Genomic DNA, 27,299 nt, shown 5'->3' with positions numbered 1-27,299 from the left:
ATCTCGTATGATCTCAAACAATGCTGTGCGAAGTTGATGGAAGACTGTTTAATTTCCGTATCATGGAAAATCAGTAAGTATAAGTATCAAGGTTGCATAGACTTTGTTTCAATTTAAAATTATGTGATTTTAGTTCAGTGAGGTACAGAAGCAATGGTGGAATTAAATTATTTATCGATATCTCAACAAAACATCGTCCTTCCCTAAAAATTGTCGATGTCGGCAGTCAGTGCAGCACAGCATTCGCGGATGATCGCACCCCGCGTTCGCGATTCCGAATTTGAATTTAATCGTGATAAATAAAATATTAAGCTGTATATGGCCAGTGCTACTTAGCGTTAAGAACTAAAATTAAATTTTTAATGTTAACGGATCAAAGAAAAGTATTATGTAAGTATACATACATCTTAATTGATATTTTTTTTCTAAATACGCTTCTAATTAGTTGGGGGCATAAAAAGCCGGAATTTAAATTCACCTATGGGTTGAATAAAATTTATGATTATGTATATTGTAAAAAAATATATATTTTTTATTATGTGTCTGGAAGCATAACTTATTTTTAATTGACTTCTTTTAAAAACCTTTGATGTTCTCTGATAAGTTTATAAATTAACTTTTTAATTTGAAATGTATTTTAAAAAAGGTTATATCACGTTTTCTGGCACAGGTAAAATCAAAGAGGTTATTTCACTTGTTCCTAGGTATTTTATTGATTATGCGCGGATCGGGGGTGAAGGGATGCGCTGTGAAAAGCATGAAGGAAGGTCAGGACTCTATTCCTGAACTGCTACACGTGTATGGAGCCACGTGACTCTGTTTATATATTTTTATTAATTAACACGTATAGTTGGTGAGCAAAATTTTAATGAAAATAAGCACGCACGAATTGTGTATAAATTAACAAACATATTATTACACTACAACCAAAGCCAGGTAGGAAATGACTTTACTATTTAGGTCTCCATTTGCCTGTTTTCTCGTAGTCTTAATTCAGGAACTCAACTGTTTTTTCTCTTAAAAATTATCAAAAATGAGAAAAGCCAATTTTTAAATTAATTTTCTTTGTTCCTAAACAAATAAATATTTATAAATTGTCCAACCCATGTTCGAATGTAAATTGTTGATATATTAATTTGCAATATTAAGATAAATTATAAATTAAGCGCATATTACCTAGTGATAACGTAATGTAGGTATATCATCACCTTTGCATGTTTATATTGAGTAATGGATGCTGAGGCTAACGTAGTGAAATAAGATGGCAAATAAACATAGGTATAAACTGTCATCACAGATATAAAAAAAATATCTGGATTTAGACAATATTTTTGTGCCGCAAACAGTCTATACCCGTATTCACCTACCTACATGTGAAGATACTTGTAGCCCATTTCCTGGGTCAGTACCGAAATAAAAAAGGAAATAAAGGTACCTACTGTCTATTGTTGAAAAATACATTTAAAATTATTTTCTTCATCTCCCTCCTGGCTTTAGTCCCGGTTGCATCCTCACCAGTCTAGAGAAGAGCCTGGTATGCCTTTGACCATGGATCCTGGATTGGGTGAGTCAGGTTTTTACACGAAGCAAATCCCATCTGACCTCCGCAACCTTTGTAGGTAAACCTAACCCGTATTGGATCGATCATGATTACACATCCAAATTCCTGAATGTGCAGGTTTCCTCAAGATTTTTTCCGTCATCGTAAGAGCATCGGTTAGTATTGAAACTAATGTATTGTTAATGTAGGTAGTATTATTTTTTATTAAAAGTCATTTCAGGACTATTTACCTTTATTAAATTACAGTACTTAAAGAAATGGTCTATAACATCCCTCATTCTTATCGGGGGTCAACATTAATATAGTAACTTTCCGAACAAAACCCACATTTACGGTCCATAATCGTAAACATTGATACCTATCGATACAAGAACAATAATATCGATATAAAAGAAGCCATTGCCCGCTCAGGTCAGTGGGCCATCTAGATCGATGGGAGGTAATTTTAGATGTGAGAATCATTGTATTCATATCTAGTTTAAGTAGTTCTAGCCAAGACTCGTAGAAACTTCGCGAAAACAAATCTATACCCACCCTAAGGTTGACTGGAAGAGATTGCTTTAGCGATAAGTCCGTCTGTGAACCTCGTAACCTGTGTATTTTTTTTTTCTGTTTTAGTTTTGTTTTGGTGCAAGGAGTTTATGTATTTATAAAACTTGAAAATAATAAGTTTATAAATTTATATACATATATTTATAAAACTCTTCCGTTCGTGAGTGACTAACAGACAGACAACGCAAAGTGTAAACCGCTAGTTTTAAGAGATTTGACGTTACACAATTACATACATACAATCACGGTTGTATCCATTGCGGGGTCTACATGTCTACATGTTTGTCTAAAAGTTTTACGAAATTCCCGGTGGGATATGGATTGACAGGATTTTTCGTTTAACGCGACCGTCGTGTCTAAAGTATGTAACGAGTATATGTATTGATAATAATCAATACATGTACATATGTATAGATATATCTATTAATATACCTACGTATAGTATCTATATATACTTTCCTTTGAGGTATTTAAAGTACATATATAAAGGTTCTCAATTCGACTGTATGTTTTGTTAGACCCTGTAATAATTTAAGAAAAGCGTACATCAGTATAATCCAATCTCAATTACCTACCTTGGCCTCAGCGATATTCGAAGAGCCTCTTCGTCCTTACAAAATCCCCCTTCCTACAGGGCCATTCAGTTTACCCTAAATCAAAAATAAACAGGGTACAAATGTTGCACTAAATCTAACTACTAATATTATAAATGCAAAGTTTATAAGGCTGGGTGAATGTGTGTCTGTAACATTTTTACGCAAAAACATTGTTTTACGGAATTTGATGCAACACGGGTGGAATAGCAGCGATAGTGTCAAAAGTCGAATGATTTAACTACACTTCTGTAAAATATATATTTCTTCAATCCTGCTAGGGGTCTGGTGGCCTTGACCTATTTTCGGAGAAAGGGGCTGATTCAACGCTTCGCAGTTGGTACCCCTGAACACGGTTTGAATGTAATTCTAAATTTGAATGGGAAGAAGAAAGAGTTCGCACGTCGTCATTATGATTTAATGAAGAGGTTAGGTAGGCGTTTGAAATTAGTAACGTAGGTATATTTCACCGAGTTTATATGACTCTATGTAATTCTTAAGTACATATCTACCTACAACAAAAAGTTTTTGAACAAATCAACAGACCAATGTTTGGAAAGTTATCTCGTTACAAACATTTAATCGCGTCTTTATCCCTTACGGGGTAGACAGCGCCGCAACCTCGAAAAGACTAAAACGCCACGTTCAGCTGTATGATTGAAATAGTGACAGGTACAAAAATATGTAGGTTCATGATATTGTATACAAAATTTGCTGCTACGTTTTTAATAAATGATTGTGAATTTGCCGTAATACAGAGTTTTTGTATTGTATTTACTTAAGTATTTCGTAGATATAACGATCATGGATGAATACTAAGTATCACAAAAGAAACAAGAACCCAAGTTACCGCTTCTAGATGACATTCTTCCAAGAACCTAGAACGGCTTTTGGAACTATGAAACAATATTTATTTTCAATTATTAAGGGGCCGTCCGACTTAGCCTGTGTAAATACGTGATAGAGAACCTATGACAAATAGGACAGTTTTATGTAGTGGCTCAGAGGCTAGTAATATATAACATAGATAAAACTACTAAGGCTAGTAACCTGTCACTATTTGAATTACTAAGCCAAACAGCTGAACGTGGTCTATCAGAATTTTCAAGACTGTTGGCTGCGTCTATACCGCAAGGGATATTTAAATGTAGGTATGTATGTCGACTGAAACACAGAATAAATTATTACAAAAAGTGCATCAATTACTTAGCGCGGGTGCAACTTGCATTGGTATGCACCAGATATCCATACAACCGCACAATTTTGGCAACGTGCCCGCAATGCGAAGCTTTTTTTGGTTATTTGCCAGAAATTTTCTATTAAACTTGTAGTAAAATTATATTTCAGTGATATCGTGTATTCCTTAACCCGATTTTCCTTTACAAATAATTTCAAGAAAATGTCATTTGCCTAGTCAAAGTAGAATAAAACCACTCATATGCACAGAGAAGCTCCCTACGTCTTTTACTTTTATATATCCTTTTTACATACATACATACATATAATTACGTCTATATCCCTTACGGGGTAGACAGAGCCAACAATCTTGAAAATACTGATAGGCTACGTTCAGCTGTTTGGCTTAATGATAGAATTGAGATCCAATTAGTGACAGGTTGCTAGCCAATTCTATTCTTTTTTTTTTATTGGTGCCGAGAACCGCACGGCACAATTTTGTGTTCTCTTTCGGTATAAATAATAGGTTGTTTTATACGTGTATCGCAATTATATAACTTTATATCCGCTATTTACGTGTCTTACAGATTTGAGAATTATCACGTAACAATACATAACTGCCATTTACTTTCTTATAGTAGAATCTTATATACAAAACGCCCGACACAAGCACTTTTAGTGTGACCGAAGCACGCCCTGTTTTCGACCTTTTTTGCAAAAATATATATATAAACATTTCTTATCTTTGGCTTGAACGGTTATTTAGCTTAACTTCTCTTTAAACAATACAAAAAAGACAATAAAGTTTTTTCTTAACATGTAATAACGAAATGAAGCTGCTTTCAGTAGACTTCGCTCTGAATGAGCGCTCTTTAATAAAGACTCCATTTCTGCGACTCCAAGCTTAGATTCATTTCCTGCAATTATATTTCATGCCATTAATAAATATTTTTTTTGTTTCAGAAGCATACACCACAATGAAACGCTCCGTTAAATCTAAATTAAGGACAAATTAGTTTCCAAACAAAAAATTATTACAAGAAAATGTCATTTGCCTAGTCAAAGTAGAATAAAACCACTCATATGCACAGAGACGCTCCCTACGTCTTCAGAGATTCAGTAAAATTACGCCAAAAATTACTTCAAAGAACCACTACCTATTTTAAAGTGGTAGAGTTCGTCAAGAAAGACGCAATACGGTATTTCACGTATGACTACGAAATACACCAAACATAGTATAAAATATTATGAACATATTTATAGGTAACTGTTATCATTCGAAAAATCTGGTAAAATTGAAATTTCTTTGACTTAATAGACAATAAAAGGAATAATTTTAAGTAGACATCTTAGCCAGTAAATAGTTTCCAATTTAAACAGTGAAACGTCAAAAGGATTGCCTTTTTAAATTCCGAATAGAGAAGCAAATATGGCGGCGAAAGCGGAGCCTATTGGGCCTAGGAATGGGCATGAGTTGGCGCCTTTGAACACTCGCGCGGATGGGTCAGAAAGGCCCCATGGTGTCACCATAGTATTACAAGGATCTAGGGGGTCCCTTCAGAGGCCTGATCCCGGCGAAGACCGAGCGGCGTGGTCAGGAAAACTTCAGTTCTTCTTGTCCATTATCGGATATTCTGTGGGTCTGGGAAACATTTGGCGGTTCCCGTATCTGTGTCAACAAAATGGCGGAGGTGAGTTTTGATACTTTGTCTATGGTTGACTATAATTATCTTGTAGTAACTTCATGACAATTTTATTTTGTGTCGTAGTAAGATGAAATTGGGCAAGTTAATAAACATACAAATTATTCTAGATGTTTCTAGATAAAGATTTTAATTGTCTTAAATTTATTCTTAATCAGTGCCAAACAAATGCTGAATTAATGACATGTCTGTAATACTGACTAGACTGTCATATACCTACTTATTTAAAAAATGCAAATTACTCTGTATGAAATAGTTAAATAACTAAGATTGCTTATAAACCTAGGATAATTGTCTAAGTTATATCTCTGTCTGAATGTTATGATCGTGTTTCTGAACGATTATATAACTATGTAGGATAAGGTCTAGAATTGCACATTGCCAAATATGATTGGATAAGGACGGTATCGACCGCGCCGCTACGCCGAAGCACGCTACGATGACCTTTAATTTTTAAATTTCGTACCACCCACGTAGCCAGTCTTCCAGATTTGAAATTTCTCAGCTTACGCGCGAATTTTATGCGATTAGAGTTATTTTTTATTATGCCAGATTGTATGTGGCAAATGATGAAAAATACACCAGTTTGCCAAAAATTCAAATATTTTAAACCAATATAGCATTCATACATTCTACATCTTTTCAAAAGACTGATAGGTCACGTTCAGCTGTTAAACTGATAAACCAATAGCTTAAATTTATATATGTACACACTTCATTATATAGTTTTATTTTACCTTTAAATAGAGGATACGGTATAAAAGTGAACGATAAGAAGCAATTAGCGATTTAAACACGTTCGATAAACGTTAATTACCCATCTTTTATATTTATATTTTTTGCTAAATCTTATCGGTAAGGTTAAAGTGAAAGAGATTAAATAGTATAATAATTAAGACATTTAATAGTTACCGATTCCACTTTATTTCCATGCTGGTCTTGAAACGAAGAAAAAACATGCTGTGCGTGTGCGCCAGCTGGTTCTCTTCCCGTGCAAATTGTAAAAGTCGATCAAAGGAAACACTGCCACCGCTTCTTTTACATACATACATAAAATCACGCCTTTTTCCCGGAGGTGTAGGCAGAGACTACATCTTTCCACTTGCCACGATCTCTGCATACTTCATCCACCCTTTGTCAGGACATCCTTAATTTGATCAATATATGTTCGTCTAGGACTTCCCACTCCATACCATTACATATTATATACCATTTTTTTGTGAGAAATGGGATATTCTTTTTATGGTCCGCCTCCCAGGTCTTCCACACTGTCCCAGGTCACCTGGGTCAGTGTGGGACTCCTGGCATCGAGTGTACCAGCCTACCCATTAAAACCCCTCCGATGGGCCCTACATCATTCGTCATTTTGACGGCGTCATACGTCATCATCATCGTATCGCATGGCATTCAACCAAGACTGTTATCCGAAATGTACAACTTATGAGATTTTTAGGGAAGATAATATTTATTTGAGCTTGCGTCAAGTTTACCATCAGGCAGATTGAGGTCAAACGAACGGACATTTACTTTAAAACAAATAGCTTGTACCACAATTATCGTCAACCTAAAATGTATACACCCTTGGTCGCCTTTTACGGCATACAATAAAAAATAGATAAAGCGGTCCTATTCTAAAGTCTAGGCGTGTTCTATATCTATGTAAACTAATCCAATTTGTAAAGGTAATTGTATTAAAAGGTATAGCATTCGGCTATTTTTAGTCGGCAACAAATGATTGATTTTGGAGCTACGAGTATACAAATCGTAGACGACCTACGAGGTGTACTACGCACCTCGTAGGGCGTGCTACGAAAATAAATTTCGATTTCTTTGGGCGCAGTTTCTATGGGGGTCAGAATTAGTGACTGTCATCAGAAAAGAGTGCTGTATTTTTATTCTGAGGGAGAAAGAAAGATTATAAGTTGAGGTCGGACGGGAGTCGTGACTGACCTGACTTATCCAAGACAGCATGGTTTATATCGAGCGAAATGCTATCGCTGTTTCGCTTGTTATTATGACGTGAAATGGGACAGATATAGTTTAGTATAAAACCACAATAAGATTATGTACCATTTTGTTAAAAAAATAAATATATTTTGAATTTATCGCGCGATAAACAGCGTCACGCGTGCCGTACTATGGGGGTTCAGGATCGTGGTTATGGGTCCTCTCCAAAGAGGTGATGATGTGACCGAGACTAACGCTAAGACCATGAGCAATTAAGATAAAGAGATTCCTTTGAAACCAAATTTAGGAAGAAGTTTCTAAATAAGATTTTTTCCATCAAAATTTGGTTTTAGTAAAAGAATAATACTATTTCTTATCTAGGGAGAAATAGATTAAGAATAACTTTTACGTTAAACAAAATATGTTGTTCATTATCTTAGCGTAAGTATAGGATAACTTATTCTTCCTGTTCTCACCTCTTTAGGGTGGAGCCCGGGGTACGCCTTTGACCATGAATCCTGGATAATGCGCGTCAGGTTTTAACACGAAGCGACTCCCATCTGACACCCGCAACCTTTCCAGTTGCCTGAATGTGCAGGTTTCCGTATATAAGTTACTAGCGACCCGCCCCGGCTTCGCACGGATGCACAGCCGATACTAAATATATCTCTATTAGAACTAACTAAAGGACCGCCCGCAAAGCGGCTAAGTCTTGCTCCCGGCAAAAGTGTCACTTCTGCCTGCAGTCCCGGGCCGTGCAGCAGAAATCGTAATATTTTAATTTCACCACAACTTCAAAACCAAACGTCCAATTTTAATCATTCAAAGACCAAATATTATCTACATAAACTGTACTTATTGATGAAATTATTTATTTTGATAAGGATTAATAGCATGAGTAAAAAAAACGCGTTTAAATGTAGACCAAAAAAATTCAAGATTTTTAAATAAAAATGTGGTTGTTGTGCCTTACTCCACATAGATAGGTATAGTGTGTCGCGGACTTTTTTGTAGATATTTATAAGATCTACAGTGAATTAAAACATTTTATGGTTCTATCTTTTGTAGTTTAGCCAGCGTACGCAAAATAAGGAACTTTTTGGTTGATTTTTTTCAGTTTGTGTCCGAAAAATCCAAATATATTACGGAACCCTATTTTTTTCCAAAATAAAATATAGTCTATGTTACTCGTGGATAATGTAGCTTTCGAATGGTGAAAGAATTTTTAAAATCGGTCTAGTAGTTTTTGAGCCTATTCATTACAACCAAACAAACAAAGTTTTCCTCTTTATAATATTAGTGTAGATTATGTTATAATTTTTTTATGCTTGTACTCACAGGCGCCTTCCTGATCCCGTTCATCATCATGTTGATCCTGGAAGGCGTTCCCCTGTTCCTCATCGAGATGGCCATCGGTCAGAAGATGAGGCTCGGCTCCTTGGGCGTGTGGAACACCATCCACCCTTGGCTGGGTGGCATCGGCATCTCCAGCTGCATAGTCACCCTTTTTGTAGCCTTGTACTACAATGTGATCATCACTTGGGTGTTCTTCTACCTTTTTAACAGCATCAGGGTGAGTGGAAGATTTAGAATAGAATAGAATAGAATAGATTTATTTTCAAAATTGGATACAAGGTATCACTTATTGACGTCACATAACTTAAATCTAATTATAACTACTACCGCTTCCAAAGCGCATGTGTAGAAGAAGCGGCGGAACAAACTACACTGAAGCATTTTTCTTTTGCATATTCAGTTTGTTGTTGCGCTTTGAGAGCGGTAGTAGTTATAATTAGATTTAAGTGATGTGACGTCAATAAGTGATATCTTGGATCCAATTTTGAAAATAAATCTATTTTATTCTATTCTATTGTTCAAAGCCTTCCTTAAAGTACCTAAGTAATATTGAAATAATTTCCGCGCCCATCCGACCTTCCATAAAAATAATTGCTGACGCCGTATTAAAGAATAATGGGCACTTTGGCAAGCTTCCAAGTCATAAATATAGGTTTTTAAAAACAACAAAAGGCCTATTTTTGTGAGGTATGATGATATTGAAGTGGTACGATGCCAGGAGAGCAGTCTGTTATCGATAATTTATAAAAATTAGCAAGATAATGTCAGAAAAAAAATAATTACTTACTTAACCGTTCAATAACGTTGCCATTCATGTTTGTGTTAGAGCTTTAAAAATACTTGGAGCACTGAATTTAAAATCGTTCAAGACACTACGGACTAAACCGTTACCCAGAAACCAATTGAAATTGACGATATAAGACGATAAACACTCAGATTTTACATACCTATATTATAAAAATATAGTTTCATTGAGTTAGTATCTCGTAACACAAGTCTCGAACTTACTTCGAGGCTAACTCAATCTGTGTAATTTGTCCCGTATATATTTATTTATAGTCATCGATTTGTCTTTATATCCTACCTAATTTAGGTGGGGTAAGTAATACTGCTATAATTTGTATAAGCATCATATTTTTGTACGGCCCCTGTGGCGCAGCGGTAGTGCGCTTATCTGTGACACCGGAGGTCCCGGGTTCGAATCCCGGCCAGGGCATGATGGGATTTATTATATTCCTATCACCTGGTCGCCTTTTACGACATCCATGGGAAAGAGATGGAGTGGTCCTATTCTTTTATTATTAGTGCCGGGAACCACACGGCACTAATATATTTGTTTGTAAAAAATTATACACATTTCACTTCCTGAAGGCATTTCATAACCTGAAGCGTAACAATTGACAGCACAATTTCATAAAAACTTGTAGATTCGGTTCTCTTTTAGATACACATTCTCACACTGCGAGATTGTGTACGGCAATTCTCTTTTGTATTACTTTACTTCTTGCTGCGCAAATAAAGTTATTGATTTACAACGATAATTTCTTTTTCTCCAGTTGACAGCAGACCATTTGCCCTGGGCCCACTGCCCCCAAGACAATGGAACCGCCGAATCTGAATGCACCAAGGCGACTGCCACCGTCTACTTCTGGTACAGGGAGGCGCTGGACGCGTCGCCTAGTATCGAGGAGCCCGGGGTCCCCAGGTGGTGGATCGTGCTGTATCTACTGCTGGCTTGGATCATCGTGTTCTTCATCGTGATGAAGGGCATACAGAGCAGCGGAAAGGTGAGATCTGATGGATTGATTCACCATTTGGAATCTATATAATTTTATATGACACTAGCTGTGCCCGCGACTTCGTCCGCGTGGAATTGTTATTTTGGGCATCATTGAAGCCCTCAAGGATGATCCGTTTTTTTCACATTTTCCATTATTTCTTCGCTCCTAATAGTTGCAGCGTGATGTTAGGTATATAGCCTAAAGCCTTCCTCGATAAATGGTTTATTCAACACAAAATAATTTTTCAAAACATCGGTTGTTACAAAATAAAAAAGTTCGCATGTTTTGCCATATTATACAGCATGCGAATATGTACTAAATAAAATTATGTTAGGGAATGTCCAGTATATAATAACAATTCATGTTGTCTAATTGTAATTATTACTTTATTATTATATTACTTATATTATACTTTATTATTACATACTATCTAAAAATTCTTTAATATAAAGTGTGTGTGTGTGTATCTATAAAGTGATCTTTCACAATGGTTTACTTCATTTGTTCCTCTCTTATTCGTTGCTCTTCATAATATCTTTCGTTTCAAGGTGGTATACTTCACATCTCTGTTCCCTTACGCCGTACTCACCATCTTCTTCGTCCGCGGCATCACATTACCTGGTTCTGCTGATGGTATCATGCACATGTACAAACCTAAGGTAAAATTCTTTATTTATGCCGTGCCGTGTGGTTCCCGGCACCATTAGAAAAAGAATAGGACCACTCCATCTCTTAACCATGGATGTCGTAAAAGGCGACTAAGGGATAGGTTGTAAACTTGGGATTCTTCTTTTAGGTGGCAGGCTAGCAAGCTGTCACTATTTGAATCTCAATTCTCTAATTAAGCCAAACAACTGAACGTGGCCTTTTCTGTCTGTCTAACTCTGTCTAACCTGCAAGGGATATATATACGTGATTATATGTATGTATACTTTAACTGTCTTTTGATTGATCGTTTAAAGGAGACAGATCTAGTTTTATTCCAATAACAACGGTTTTGATAAGTATAAATATTTATTACGTCACTGCGTAGACAGAGCCGACAGTCTCGAAAAGAATGAGGGGCCTCATTCATCTTGATGTCGTAATGATGGAATTTAATATTTAAAATCGCTTAAATAAGTCCCATCCCAAGTGCTTATTAGCGTTTCGTGATAATGCAATTAAATTTAATATACCTTTGACTTTATCGATCTTGTATGCTCTTAAAATGTTCTCTCTACTCGTATGTATGATAATTAATTAATGCGGGCGATTAACCCGCGGCTCAAAACTTGATATGAAAGATCCCATTAATTTTCGTTCCCGCAGGAATCCAAGACCCAGCAGTTTGGGCTGTGCGTTGTTATGTCAGTCAATTCATTCATTCATATAATGACGTCTATATCCTTTGCGGGGTAGACAGATCCAGCAATCCCGAAAAGACTGATAGGTCACGTTCAGCTGTTAGGCTACATACATACATATAGTCACGTCTATAACTCTTACGGGGTAGACAGAGCCAATAGCCCCGAAAAGACTGAATGGCCACGTTCAGCTGCTCGGCTTAATGATGGAATTGAGATCCAAATAGTGACAGGTTGCTAGCCCATCGCCAAAAAAAGGATCGCAATTTTATAAGCCTATCCCTTAGTCGACTTTTACGACATCCATGGGAAAGAGATGGAGTGGTCCTATATTTTTATATTGGTGTCTGGAATTACAAGGCAGTCAATTAGTATTTTATTTGATATTATTTAATTTAAAACTTCGTGTCGCATTCTCACTAAATACAAATACTTTATTTGCTATAAATGCGGTACAATTATAGGTGTTACAAAGCATATTATACATACATTTCGCGCATTTAACCAGTCATGGCATGCAAAAATACAGAAAATTTAAATTTTTAAAATAGTATCATATTATAGTTCTTGTAAAAATTTTTTTTTTTTATAGAAATATTCGTCAACAGTCCTACATTAATCACTCTTTCAGCTGGAGAAACTACTCCAACCCACCGTGTGGCTAGACGCGGCCACACAGGTGTTCTACTCCTTCGGCCTGGCCTTCGGATCCCTCATAGCGTTCGGCTCCTACAACCCCCCCAACAACAACTGCGTACGCGACGTTTTGTTGGTATCTGTCTGCAACGCCCTCACGGCCATATACGCCTCTGTGGTCATCTTCAGCATTTTAGGGTTCAAGGCCTTTACCATGACGGAGAATTGCATTACGAAGTGAGTATTTTAATTTCGTTTTAAAAGTTATACCACACTTCTTGTACATACATACATTAGTCACGTCTATATCCCTTGCGGGGTAGAGCTATGAGTCTTGAAAAACTGAAAGGCCAGTCAGCTGTTCGACTTTTATAGTATATGTATAGTGACAGGTTGCTTTACTAGCTATCGTCTAAATGAAGAATCCCAAGTTTATAAGCCTATCCCTTAGTCGCCTTTTGCGACTTCCATTAGAAGATCGCACTTCTATCTACGCCTCTGTGGTCATCTTCAGCATTTCGGGTTTCAAGGCTTTTACCGTGACCGAGAATTGCACAACAACGTGAGTCCGATTCATGAGTTATTCGTTTTTTGTTCCATGCTAGTTACCAGTGCCGTGTGGTTCCCGGCACCATTACAAAAAAGAATAGGACCACTCCATCTCTTTCCCACGGATGTCGTAAAAGGCGACTAAGGGGTAGGCTTATTAACTTGGGATTCCTCTTTTAGGCGATGGGCTAGCAACCTGTCACTATTTGAATCTCAATTCTATCACTAAGCCAAACAGTTGAGCGTGGCCTATCAGTCTTTTCAAGACTGGTGGCTCTGTCTACCCCGCTAGGGATATAGACGTGATCATATGTATGTACTAGTTACCATTACTAACATTGAAACAAACTCCTCAATCTTACTCTCCCTCCACAGGCAAATCAAGATCCTTGCTTTGCACCACGTGGACGGCTTCCTCCTCAACTCCACCCACGACTACTACCGCGAGGAGTTCCCCAAACTGAACTCCTCGATCACTGCAGCCCTGAACCTGACAGAGTGCACCATTGGAAGGCAACTGGAAGAGGTGAATGTTCCTCCTACATCATTGTCTTTACGCGATGACAGAGCCAAAAGACCCGAAAAGACTGAAATGCGATATTCGACTCGATGGAATGATGGAATTAGCAGGGCTTAATGATAGAAATGAGATTATAATAGTGACAGGTTGCTAGCTCATCGCCTAAAAGAATTTCAAGTCAATCTTTCTCTTGATTTATGTTTAACAGTTAGCGTATTGAAGGAAAAAGCTGACGCTTTGTTTTTACTTGGATACCAGATTAGCTTGAAACCTTGCACCAGACGATTCTTACGATATCTATCCGAAAGATGGAGAGGTCCTATCCTAAGGTCCCGGGAATGAATATGTCCCGGCGCCATTTTCTTTAGTTCTTGTAAAGTTAAAGTTTAGGAGCTAATAGCTTTAATGAATCCGTCTTAATAAAAAAAAGGTCACTGACTTAGCTTACCTAAGCACAGCATACACCAATTTCACATAATTTGCTAAAATTTGGCATAAATGATAAAAATACATTAGGTGACTGATTCAGATCCGGTCGAAAGACCATTTACGTGAAATTAACAAAATAACATAAAATGAAGAACTCAACTTTTATTCTTAGAACTGCAATGATAAAGTGAACATTTCATTGCCTAATTCTCAGTCTGAGGTCATGGCATTCGCGATGACCAAAAATTGTTGCCGGCATTTACACAACATAATTACAGGTATTATAACTACACGGGCGATGAGAATTGCTGCAGTTTGTTTCCCGATACTTTTGAATTGGACAATTCCATCCCTTTTCAATTATGTCTTAAAAAATAACTCATTCTCTTAGTCGCTTAAAGGTGACTCTGTCTGGCGACTTCCATGCTGGTTTGGTATCAAAAAAAACAATATAATGTGTGCTACATGCTTCCCTGTCCGCAGGCTGTTAATCAAGGAACAGGTCTAAAGATTTGTTAGGCGAAGGTTTAGATACCTATAAATATTTAAATCTCAATTTCATCGTAACCAGCTGTACGTGCCTTTTTTATCGAGGCTATGATCTGTCTTAAAACAAGATGATGTATCTTCCCAGGCGGCAGAAGGCACCGGTTTAGCGTTCATAGTGTTCACGCAAGCCATCCTCAAACTGACTCCTGCGCCGTTCTGGTCCGTCACATTCTTCCTCATGCTGCTGTCTCTGGGTCTGGGCAGTCAGATTGGGATCATGGAGGGGATGCTGTGCACCATATTTGATATCGATTTCTTTAAGAGATTGAGCAAGCCTACTATCACTGGTGAGTTGTCTTATGTAGATGTCATGCCTTTTGTAGCTTTTTGGCAGTCTGCAGAGTCTGCTGAGTCTTAAATAGCCAATTTTAGTGGGGTTATATTCAAATTTGGTAGATATATGCTTATACCAAATTTTAAAATAATAAAAACTGTCCCATTAAAACGATTAATAAGGGCAAATTCTGCCGCAAATTTTAGGCGCTCTGCGTCTGACCACTGCGGCGGTATTTTCCTGGTATTCCTTGAAATTATTGTTGCACTAGGTTCAGTTACTGTTCCGGTAACTAACCCTTAATCGCCTCTTGAGACACCCACAGAAAAGTGATATTGGTCCACAAAGTAAATTCGTTCAATACTGAGTACTACACGGCACCATCTGTTCTTGTTCAGTAGTTAAATTAATCCTATGGTGATGACAATTCTTAATTCTTAATCATCTTGCTTTAAGGCGTGGTGTGCACCTTCTGTTTCTTCGTGGGCCTGATCTTCACAACGGGCGCGGGCGAGTACTGGCTGAAGATGTTCGACTCTTTCGCCGGCACCATCGGCCTCGTCGTCGTCGCTTTGTTGGAGATGGTCTCTGTTATTTACATCTACGGCCACGAGAGGTAAATCTCTTTTATTTGAACTTTGTACAAAAAATCTTGGTTTTTAGTGGTTTGAAAGAGAAAGACCTACCTATATGATAGCAAAGATGCTGCCGCCATCATTATTTTCTTGCCATGGATGTATATTTTTAAAATTAAAATAAGATTTTTAATTTTAAGTATACGACAAATCAGAGACGTCCTGGCAAAAGGTCAGGTCAAGAGTACCCGAAGTCGACGAGCTTGCACGAAGAGACTTATGAATGTGGATGAAGCGTAAGATCGTGGCAAGTGGAAAGACCTAGTGTCTGCTTACCTCTCCGGGAGAGATTATTTATATATGTACTTATTAGATATATTATTTTTACCACCAGATTCACCAACGACATCTACGAGATGACCGGCTACAGGCCCGGGATCTATTGGCAGGTGACCTGGCGTTACGTGGGGCCCTTCATCGTGACCGGTATCCTGATATCATCGGTCGTGTCCATGCTTATCTCCCCGCCGGAGTATAGCGCTTGGAACGCTGATGAGGTAAGGAGAATTTTGTCTTTTTTTAATTTTATGTCGTTTAGAAGCAAATGTTTATGAAACACCCGAACTTTCTAACCAACTTGTGCAGTATAAAAAGTTCATTCGGAATGCAAATTTTGTTAGCCAGTAACAGGTAATTTTGTCAAATTTTCAGAAATGTGCTATGAGAATTTCCTTTACTTGCTCAAACGCACGTTGTCTCCTTAAAAATATATCTTTTTCGGTGTTCTGTTAATGTTATCTTATAACAAAATATGCGAGCAAAATAAATCTGTTTCAAATTCAATAGAATGGTTTTCAAAAATAAGTTAACAAACCGTACGTATCATATTTTCTCTATTTGTAAATATACATGCAATAATTAAAAATCATCGTCAGTTTTTCTTCTATCAAAGAATAGAAGAAATATCAAAAGATCTTACAGATTGTCGAGATGACCTAAGCATCCGCTGAGGACGGAAATTTTCCTCATGTGAAGTCAAATTAGTGGCATTTCTTGGAGATCACTCTTGACTTCCTCCAATAAGAATTCCACAAGAGGTCCCAGAACGCTACCCTGTCGTGGTACACATGGTCCATCATTGTCATATTGACGTCTATGTTCATGTAGGGTCTGGAACCTTCGGTGATCGGAACCCAAGGCACTGGTAGTAGCTCTGTGGGCTTGGGTGTGGGGTTCCTGTAATGAAGAACAATATTATTAATTAAAAGAGAGGTAGTGAGAGTCAGTGCGATAGAAATTGTAACACTTATACTGAATATATATTTTATACGTTTATTTAGACTTGTGACGAAGAAAGTTTTCGTAAATTTTCATGAGGGTTTTGTAATTTCTGCATTATTAGCTACTTACGTACATGTCTTTATCAGATAAACAGCGCCTACAACCTAGAAAAGGCCACGGCAAGTTGTACGGGATAATGATGCGTATCTTCTACATTATAAACAACATTCTCTTACAAACATACTGTCCTTTTTTTTGGACACACAGCACTCTTACAGTCATATCATAGGTAAAAAATAGATCTTTACACTTACTCGTATTTTACAAAATTACTCCACATCGTAGTCATCCTGTCTCTTATTAATTTCTGTTCATCATTCAGCTCTTTTCCGGCATTAAATGAGTCGAACAGATACTGCAGTTCCTCGGTATGATACGCTCCGACACCCGGTATATTTTTATAAGGACTACCTCCGACATACGAGAACACATATTTGTACACTTTTGGTGCACCTTGATCAATATATCTAGTCACTGAACTCTCTGCAGCACGATTTAGAATGAAATCTGCCGTCATATCTATGAGTTCTAACATAGCATCGCTATTAAAAGATTTACCACCTAAATAAAACGAATTCACAATCTTGGTTAGCTTAACCAACTCATCTTCTTTCATATCGAAAGTTTCTTTAAAGTTATCGTAAATAAATGTGCTTGCATTTGCATAGACTTCGTCAGATTTGTTAGCAAATGTATCAAAGGTCTCTTTACTGTTGTATCCTATTAGAATAGCTGTCTTACTGATTCTTTCTGGATTTTTGAGGTGGAATTGGTCTTCGGTTATGAAATTTTGAACGCCATCATATTTCTTTTCTTTGCAAACAGTCAAAATCATACTCATATTAGCTGCCGCTCTCATAACTTTAAGAGGATCTACCGTACTCAAAAACTTCAGAGCGTCTTTATTTTTTCTTGTATCTTTTCCAAGGTATTTAGCTAATTTGATAGCAGCTTTGTACTCTGGCTTTACAAACATTCTTCTAACTTCAGCTCCACCACTTTGCACTATAGCTTTATTGAATAGAGTTTCGTATTTTGAAAACAAATGCAAATCGACGGATCCCCCACCATAGCTTTCTCCTGCAATCGTTATTTCTTCACTGTTGCCTCCGAATGCATCTATATTTTCTTTAATCCATCTTAAAGCTTCTGCTTGGTCTTTCAGTCCTTGATTGCCTGGTACTTTAGGGTCATCAAGGCAGAAGAAACCATATGGACCTAATCTATAATTAACAGCTACAACAATAATATCATGTTTTACTAATAGTTTTCCATCGTACAACCCCGCATTGCCGAAAACGAATCCTCCACCATAAAACCAAACGAAAACTGGCACTTTGTTGGTGGCAGCAGATTTTGGCACGTAGACATTTAGGGTCAAGCACTGGATAGTCCCACCTTCGCTAAATATAACTTGAGGGCACTTCACATTAGGATCTGAAGCGTTGAAAGGCGTCTTGAAATCAGGATAGTGTAAAGATTTCTGAAAAAGTAGAAAACATGTAGGTATTAAAATGTTTGACTGAATTTATCATGGAGTATGATAACTTTTGAATTAATACTTATATTATATAGTTATATACAATAGTGAAAGGTTGCTAGCACATCGCCTACATTTAATACTTTATATTTATATTTTTTTATTTATTTATTTACAAGACCTTAAAATACTTTTAACTTTCGTATAACTTTTAATAAATCTATGAATAAAGTTAACATATCAAATACAATTTATTGCTTTCTGCTTTTAGTATAATTGTAAACAATCTGAATATGAATGTCGTCTGTTATTCTTCACACTATAGCATTCACATCTGCTTTACAGATAAGTCAATGTCATAAGTAAGTAGTTTAATAAATCTATGGATAAGTTATCACGACTGTATATCAGTGATTGTCAATCAATGCGCACGCGCAGCGAATACGTGACATTTCATAAATAGATTTCTGTTGTCACAGATTAAAACAACCATAACTATATGGTAGGATATTTGAAGAATTTATGAGCTTGAAAGTTGATCGAAAATTTTCTGTTCATGATTCAAAGCAGTTAAAGATAATTTTTTTATGAAAAAGACGGTTTTTCTTACAACGAGGACAAACACCGTGAGTAAAACCCACAGATTCAGGCAACTTCATGATCATGTTGATCAGATCATGGCAAAGGTTGCAGAGGTCACCTGGGAGCCGCTTCGTGTGAAAACCTAACTTAATTCAGGATTCATGATCAAAGACTCGTTCTCCTGTAAAGATGTGAGAATGTAACCAGAACTTAACACCAGGAGGAAGAAGCGTAGAAGTTTTTGTTTTATATAGCGTTTACCTGCAACTTCACCTGCGCGAATTTAGCGCCGCCTACAAATGAGTACAGGTTTTACGCTAATCCAATGTGATGATGAAAAGTACCCTATCTCCTTCTCCACTCTTAGTTATTATATACCTACTTACGCCAATAAAAGATTGATTCAATAGATACAGCTTGAAAAGATAACAGACGAACAAATAAACATACTTTCGCATTTATAAAACTAGTTGGCACTGGGATTTACGAGTTTATGGCGATGTTTAACTGTGCATCTTAACTTACTCCAAAGGGGTTATTTTCGTCCACCAAAGCATAAGGTACTCCTAAAAACGTTGAATAACCATCTTCACTTTGGCCCTGTACCAGACCTCTTTTCGTCATCACTACATTTTCACTGTCACAAAAAACACTATTTCCCGCCAAAACGATAACAAACCAGCGTAAACATTCCTTCATTTTTAATCTATTTTTTTTTATTTACAGAAAAAAAAATATATGAACCACAGATAACGTAGCGACTATTTTGCGTTTTGTTTACTTCAATACTAAAATGATGAAACAGTTCTTTTTATACTTATACCTGTTTTGTGTGACATCATCATTGTCTGGGTTCCTCCCCCTTTGAGGAAAATAGTATGTTTTATCGCTGTATGACTCAAATTCATTGTTTTAGCAAAAGTATGCCATTAGTACCTGCTTATTGACATTTACAACTTTCTGATTGATTAAATATTTCTTAGATAACATATCAACCTTATAACTTCTTTTGACGGCCTCTGGCGAAGCGGTAATGCGCTTGTCTATGATACCGAAGGTCCCGGGTTGGAATTCCGGCCAGGGCATGATTTGAAACGTATATTTTCTGATTTGCCCCGGGTTCTTGTATATTTTACTATGCATATAAGTATATATTAGAATACTTTTATCTATAGAATACTATTGTTGAATTGGTATCTCAAAACACAAGTCTCGAACTTAGGTACTTCAAGGCTAACCCAATCTGTGTAATTTATCCAAACAAACAAAATATAATAAATTAAAAGTTTCTATATATAAAAACGATATCACTATCAAGTGCCGTATGGTTTCCAGCACTTAAGAATAGGATCACTACCATCTTTTACTCATGTCGTAGGTAAATAGCGAAAAAAGGAAAAGGCGCACATCTCGTGCAAAGAAATGAGATAAACAGAAAAATATAGTGTGTGCCAGTGGGTTTTCTTCCTGTACAGGTGGATTGCAAAGGAAAGTCTATGGCTATATAAAACTGGCTGAGTAACCAACCTATCTATTTAAATCAAAATTTCTAAATTAAGCCATACAGTTGAACGTGGCTTTCAGTCTGTCGGCCCTGTCTACCCTGTGAGGGAAAACTTAAGACGTAAGTATGTTTAAAAGCTAATTGTTTCAATAAAAACACATCCTATTTTACAGGGCCACACCGTGAAGAAGCAGTACCCGGACTGGGTCCTGGTCATCGCTCTGATCATGATCCTGGCTGGAGTACTGCCGATACCGGTGGTTCTCCTTCTAAGGAGGTTCCAATGCCTGGCCTTCGACGTGGACATCCACCAGGGCTCCATTAGGAGGATCGAAACCACTGTGTCTACCAAGGAGATGATGAGCGACCAAGACGTATGATTTTTTCTAATGTTTTTTTTGTTACTAACTCTTAGATAGGTATGGGACCTGCGTGGGTGTCTGAAATTCCAAAGAGTATTTTGGGTTGATCATAACTGGCTGTTAAGAAAATTTAAATTTAGAACGTGAAACAATTTTATTTTTCAAACATAATGTATCGAATTTATTAAAACTATAAAGGCTTTAATAAATTTGAAATAATGGAACATGATTGGTTTTACATTTAAAAAAAAAAATATATATTTACAAAAGCACGTTTAGGTGAATTAAAAACAAAAGAAATTTACAGAAGTGCTTCGGATTTATTTACGCCCTTTGAAGGCTTGAATTTCTAACGGGAACAATTTTAATTTTTCCTTGTAATATTCAAAGCCAGTAATCACCCTCGCAGAAATCCTTAGTCTACTTATTCCATTGCTAGACGATGTATTAAATGTAGATAACTTTTATCTTCATTGTGCTAACAGTCTGTGCTAACCGTGTTCTTCGCTAATAACCGATTGGCAGACTTGATCCTTGATAAGAAATTAATCGGAAACTAGTTCGACATGTTCTTTATTATGCACCAGCAAATAAACCAGTGTAGTTAAGAAAATGAAAGTTTTTAAAATCCATGCAAATATCTCACTTTTATGTCATTTAAGTGACAAAAAAGTGAGTTAAATTCAATATTAATAATTACTAAATGAGGAACTTGATGATATCAAACTAAAATTATTAAATAAAAAAGAGAAGATAGAACTATGTATATATGTCAAGGATCAAATCGCCTATATAATATAACCCATCTAGATAGTAATCAGCTATTGTATATAACTGGCGTCGACCAGGTGATATCGCCGGAGAACGCGCCGCCTGCGCCTGCGCAGCTCGTCGCCGAGGCGGCCGGCACCAAATTCACCATCGGAGATTTTGATGTAAGGACCTCTAGTTGTCAGGGTTTCTCAAACATATTGTTTCAAAAATACTGGCTATGGACGGGTATTTTATTAAATAATTAGATTTTGCTCCCGGCTAAAATTCCTGTTTCTGCCATTCTCATGGGAATTTCTGTAAAGAAGTAACCTGTGTTTGGCCTCCTATAATTAATATATGTATATTAAAAAAAAACATCCTCAAAATCTGTTCTCTGGTTTAGCCGTGAAAACGCAATTTATAGTATTAATATGGATACCAAAGATTGGGGTTAGTGGACGTGGACATGTAGAAACTATTTTGATTTACATTATAATACAAATTGGCCTTACCTGGTAAAAAAAACAATTATAGGTCTGATCTGACAGAATTCGACTATTTAATGTTTTACAGCTTGACCCAGTTAACGAATATAAATATTTTCTAACCTGGCCTTGTACGTAAAACTAGTGGTTACGCAAAATTTGACCTAAAGGTAGGTTTCTCTTGTGGTATTTCTGTTTTATTTTCGTCTAGTAAATACATAATTTCCCTTTGAGGTCCCTTTTTGCCTAATCACTTATGTCTTCCACCATTTAGGGTCTGGACAGCAGTGACGAGAGACCGAGCAAGCGTCCGCCGGCAAGCATCGCTCGCAGCCGCCCGAAGAAATAAATGTTTGTCTCGCTCGCTCATACTATCGCATGCTCTTTCTTTCATACTTGCATGTATTTTTTCATGTATTAAAATAGGCTTAGTACACATATTTTACGCAGATTTTGTTTCTTTTTTTAATGTTTTATAGTTGCCTAGGTTGTGCGAATAGCATCAGCGAAACATTAAATATTCCCTACTAGTAGTAGATTTCAAAGAAGTTTATTTCAGCACGTTGACTTATATAACGGTTTGGTTTAATATAATTTATCTAAGTATTATAGTATTATATAATATTGATTGCAGTCTTCTGTCCAATTTTGTTTTTTTAATGTTTTATGTATGCACATGTTCGGCTTTGATTCGAAAAGTATATAGGTATTCGAAAAATATAAAGGTTGAAAGATAAATTTTACCTCCTTTACAGTCATCATCAGATTCGGAAGATGGGGAGGTGCGTACGTCCGGCCGCTACGAAGTCTCGAGCAGCAGTGATGATGATGAACTCCTCAACACCGGCACAGGTCGACTGGCTATGAAGGTCGGCTACAAATCTTCCACATTCAAGATGGACGTCGTCGAATGATCCACATACGATGAGATCTACAGCGCCATGTTTCAGTGTTTTTGAACATCGAATATTTTGACTTTTACGTTTGAAACATGTTCGATTTTCAGAATCTGGCGGTTCTTATCTTTGCAATTAGTGTAGTGACTAACATGAGCTAGATATAGCTTGTTCTTTGTATTATTTTAGATAGTCTGCCGAGACAAGGAATAATGGTGGAATTAAATGTATGTATAAGGGTCTACAGTGCAGATAAACTATATAAGCAAATTTACAACTATGTAAGGCAAAAATCTTGGTATAACCAAGAAAAAATATTTTATTGACAAAGTCTTAATATCTCAGGATTGAATAGCTCAGGAATTGTATTATACGAGTATCTATGCAGTAAAAAGATCAAAATTTTTAAAATAGTCTGTTTTAGATTAAAATTAAATCTTATTATTTAGTCTTATTTAGATTAAAATTTTAAGTTAATGGGATTAGCAAGTACATAAATTTTGTGGTCCTTCGATAGAAATAACACCGACTTTGGTCTTTCGTACATACGTTTCAGTTACTTTCTTTAATTAATAATTTAAACTTGTATAGTTATATCGGCCAAGTTGAGAACAATGAGGGTAGGTAGAGATAAGTTGTTGATCACTTTGGTAAGTTGTTGAAATTTAATGAACTGCACTCTGTGTTTTGATACTACTACCGATGGTATTTTTTTTATTTTGTATAAACCTTCCTTTCTTTAAGATTTTACAACGATTATTTCTTATTTTTTATGTCTCTTAGTATAAAAAATATAACAGCATTATTTGTTGTTTTTAGCGCGAGCAAGCGAGCAACAAGTAATGCTGTTGCAAGCGAACAACAGCATTAAGAACAACTTAATCTTTCCATGTAACATTTTGTAGGTAATATGTATTATCTATTACATTTCTTCTTTAAATGATATATCGGTGAGTCGTGTTCCAAACAAGAGTGCATGACTTAGCTTTACTCTATTCTGTAGTATCTAACTTCGATATCGAATCATCACCAAATTAATAGTTTAAGTATAAGTGCTTACAACACATTATTTAGGTCACCTTATAACATAACTCACTAAATATAAGACTAAAGTTTAAAAGTTATTTAACAGTATGGATTTTTATTATTGACGTTTGGTCATAATAAAGCCCGGGATTCCAAAAATCGTATTTTTGGGCTCCCGGTATCTGCTTTCCGTCATTTCTGTCCACATTATCCGGTCTCTTAAGCATCCTTGACGGCTAAATAGAAAGATTATATTATATAGTCTAATAACTTATGGTATAATTTGTCAAAGTAATTAATAATTTTACACCAAAATTTCATTAGATAGACTACAAAAATTAAACTAATAAAATTTAGGGAGTTGTGTTGTTATTATGTGACATATAGCATGCTTATTCAAAAAGATATTCGGAATATTCTGGGGTGTTAGGTGTGTTTATTTTTGAGTTAAATTTGTTTTTATTATGTATTATTATGTACAAATAGAGTACAAACACAGCGTAATGCTTTCTAAAAATAAACTTTGTAAGGTGAAATCAACATGGTTTAATGTGGACTAAAAAGATATAGTCTGAGTAAAGACAAAGATGATTATAAACAATAATCTTTATAAAATCTGCGTTGCTTATCTTACCTACAACTGTTGTAACAACAAAATTTTAAACAATAATGGAATGCAGTGTAAAATTAAAAGTATAAAATTTTAAAACAGTATTCTCTAATATGTTCTTATTAAGATAAATGTAAATTACGAAGACAAATATTTTCGACAGATCTATAAAATTCAGAATATTGGTGTTAATAACACCGTTGTAACATTTTGCTGATAATATATAAGTATCGTTATAATTCGTTTAGAATTATTTCTTGACTACATGTAATATTTATTTTTTGTGTCTTTGAAATCATGTCTAATGAAATGAGCTGACAAATGAATTGTGTACTTAATGCGCTGATTGGTCTCGTGTTCAGTAGGATATGAAATGTTGATATTCTGGCATTAGTTATGGATCGCAACGATGCTAAATAGTGTAGTTTAGGTAATAAAGAACACGCGTAGAACGCACATCTTGGCTTAAAGATGTCTTGTGACTATATATTTATATTATTTGACATACAATTTGATTTTTCCATTACAAAAGTAAATAGTGAAAGAAGTTTAATTTCAAATGTAATAGCAAAAAAGAAATTTTAAGTTTTATTGTTTAGGATATGACGTTGTTTTATCCATAAATATTGACCAAATACTTATTTGTGTAAAATGGGTTAGGGTAGTTTTCAATTGCTCACTGTTTCACTAATTTGTCTTTAATTTGTTATAATATGTTCCAGCCTTAAACTGAATATATATTTTAATGTATTTATAAAACATCAAGTCACTATCGAAAGTATGCGTGCCATAATTAGTCACAGACATTTTTAATTGCGTTTAAGTAAATGTTTAAGACCTAGGAACAAAATATACCTATTAGGAAACGCGAATTTCTCAAAGAGATGGAGCTAGCTTTGTAGTAATTAGTTAACTTTCTGACTTTAAATTACTAAAGAAAAGAAAATTGATAAACGATTAACAATACAATAAATATAAAAATTTATCATGTGTCATTGATAAGATAGAAAATACCTTGTTTTAATGTCATACAAATTGGGACATGCAATAAAAGGGCCAGATTGTAAAATAACAAAAAAAGAAAATTATCTATTGGATAAATAGTGAGTGCATTCAGAAAGTTAATTAAATTACAAATAATGAATGTTACGAAGGGATTGTTTAGTTGGATAGTTTAATAAAGTTTATAGACTTTCAAAGTTATTCGAATCAATTCCAAATGTAGGTTTAGTGACTGCTAGTCTATTTTGATGTTAAATAAGTACAATTAAGGACACATTAAATTTAAATAATGAAAAAATTTATATTAGTTATCATTATTTACTATTGCTACACACAAATATATCAACGTGATTATGATTAAACAGTTGGTTGGGTTTATGATGTTCTTCAGCAAAATTTATTTAATTTGAAATTAATTGGAAACCATGTAAAATTTTCATTTGAATACGGCATAACATTTTGTTGGGGTTGTATACATTTAATCGTAAGAACTGTAATAGAATAATTAACTAAAGTTCCGAACATACCAATAGCAGATCAGAAGCAATAAAGTTTGAAAGCACCAAGTTGTGATACTAGAAAGTCATCAAACACGTCACATCAAATTAAAAAGCGGGCCCGCGCTCATACTGCTCTGCTTCGTTACGCAGTTTAAAGAACTTCTTGTATTAGAAAGAAAGAAAAAACATTTATGTGGCACGCTCTTTAATAATAATAAAAAAAAATTAAACATGCTAGCACCAAAACTCAGCATATGACGTCGTACATGATACAACAACGCAACAACAACGCTGGTTTTCTATGAATACCTACAAAAGAATGACAAATAAAAAGTAAAATTACATAAAAACCATTAATGATGCGAGCATTAATACAACTTTGTTCGGGCCTGCTATCAAACTGCGCTGTTTTTGACCTGCGTTTGGTGTGTTCCGGCCTTTATATATTCTTTACAAAATGGTGACATCTCAACTGAGACTTACGCCATGACGATATATTCCGTTAAAAAAATATGTTCTTAATTGTTCTTATTAAATAATAACTATTATTAATACTTTTAAAAAATCAGTGGCGTTAATATACTAATCATATAAGATTAAGTCTATCTTGATTTCTTTGTATTTATCAATCTGATGTTTTCACTATGATGAACATTTTTAACTTTGCGTATGTTCTGCGTATGGTCACTGATTAAATGTAATATACGTAATAAAAGTATAATATTGCATTTTTTTTCAGTGAACACTCCACCTTATATATTTTTACATACAAACAGGCCGTTTTCATTTGAAAGTTTTCTACAAAATCTAAAAAAACAGCTGTGTCCACATTCATTTATTTTCATATTACTTAATCGAGAAGCAGAACAACATTTGGTCCATTTTGTGTTTGTTACTCTTTCACATAAAATCTGCTGGACAGATTTTAATGAAATTTGGTATACGGGGAGATTATTTTATAATAATATTATATGGTCACCATTATTCTTTTTGTTTGTATAAGCAAAGTTAAATTTGACGTAATCTATGTTAACAATATCATCACGGTGCAATTCATAACGGACTGAATGTATGTGAAAATAGGAAGGGATAGCGTACGATTAGAATAAAAAAACGCTCAAGTAAGAGCTAATTGTATTGTTAGCTTCGGGATGACATCCCACCTTAGTTGTAGACAAACGACTCGTCACATGAGACGGTGGAAAATTACG

General features: G+C 35.6%; 2 protein-coding genes across 2 annotated transcripts; one reads left to right on the top strand and one right to left on the bottom strand.

Moving 5' to 3' along the window:
• Positions 1-175: 175 nt before the first annotated feature.
• Positions 176-27,299, top strand: LOC106135780 (sodium- and chloride-dependent transporter XTRP3A). Its single transcript, XM_060951162.1, has 12 exons — positions 176-390; positions 4,846-5,573; positions 8,873-9,105; positions 10,445-10,675; positions 11,218-11,328; positions 12,647-12,888; positions 13,576-13,726; positions 14,784-14,985; positions 15,429-15,588; positions 15,942-16,104; positions 20,628-20,828; positions 22,810-27,299. Exons 2-12 carry the CDS (start codon positions 5,312-5,314, stop codon positions 22,966-22,968), a joined length of 2,115 nt encoding a protein of 704 aa, XP_060807145.1. The 5' UTR covers positions 176-390; positions 4,846-5,311; the 3' UTR covers positions 22,969-27,299.
• Positions 16,447-19,713, bottom strand: LOC106135781 (acylcarnitine hydrolase). Its single transcript, XM_013336159.2, has 3 exons — positions 19,476-19,713; positions 17,143-18,371; positions 16,447-16,783 (listed from the first exon to the last, which is right to left on the bottom strand). The coding sequence occupies exons 1-3, from the start codon at positions 19,647-19,649 to the stop codon at positions 16,588-16,590; spliced, it is 1,599 nt and encodes a 532-aa protein (XP_013191613.2). The 5' UTR covers positions 19,650-19,713; the 3' UTR covers positions 16,447-16,587.

Source organism: Amyelois transitella, chromosome 24 (assembly GCF_032362555.1).
Source record: "Amyelois transitella isolate CPQ chromosome 24, ilAmyTran1.1, whole genome shotgun sequence".
Lineage (NCBI taxonomy): Eukaryota > Metazoa > Arthropoda > Insecta > Lepidoptera > Pyralidae > Amyelois > Amyelois transitella.
The sequence above is the reverse complement of the archived record's forward strand: the minus strand, read 5'-3'. Positions and strand labels throughout refer to the sequence as shown.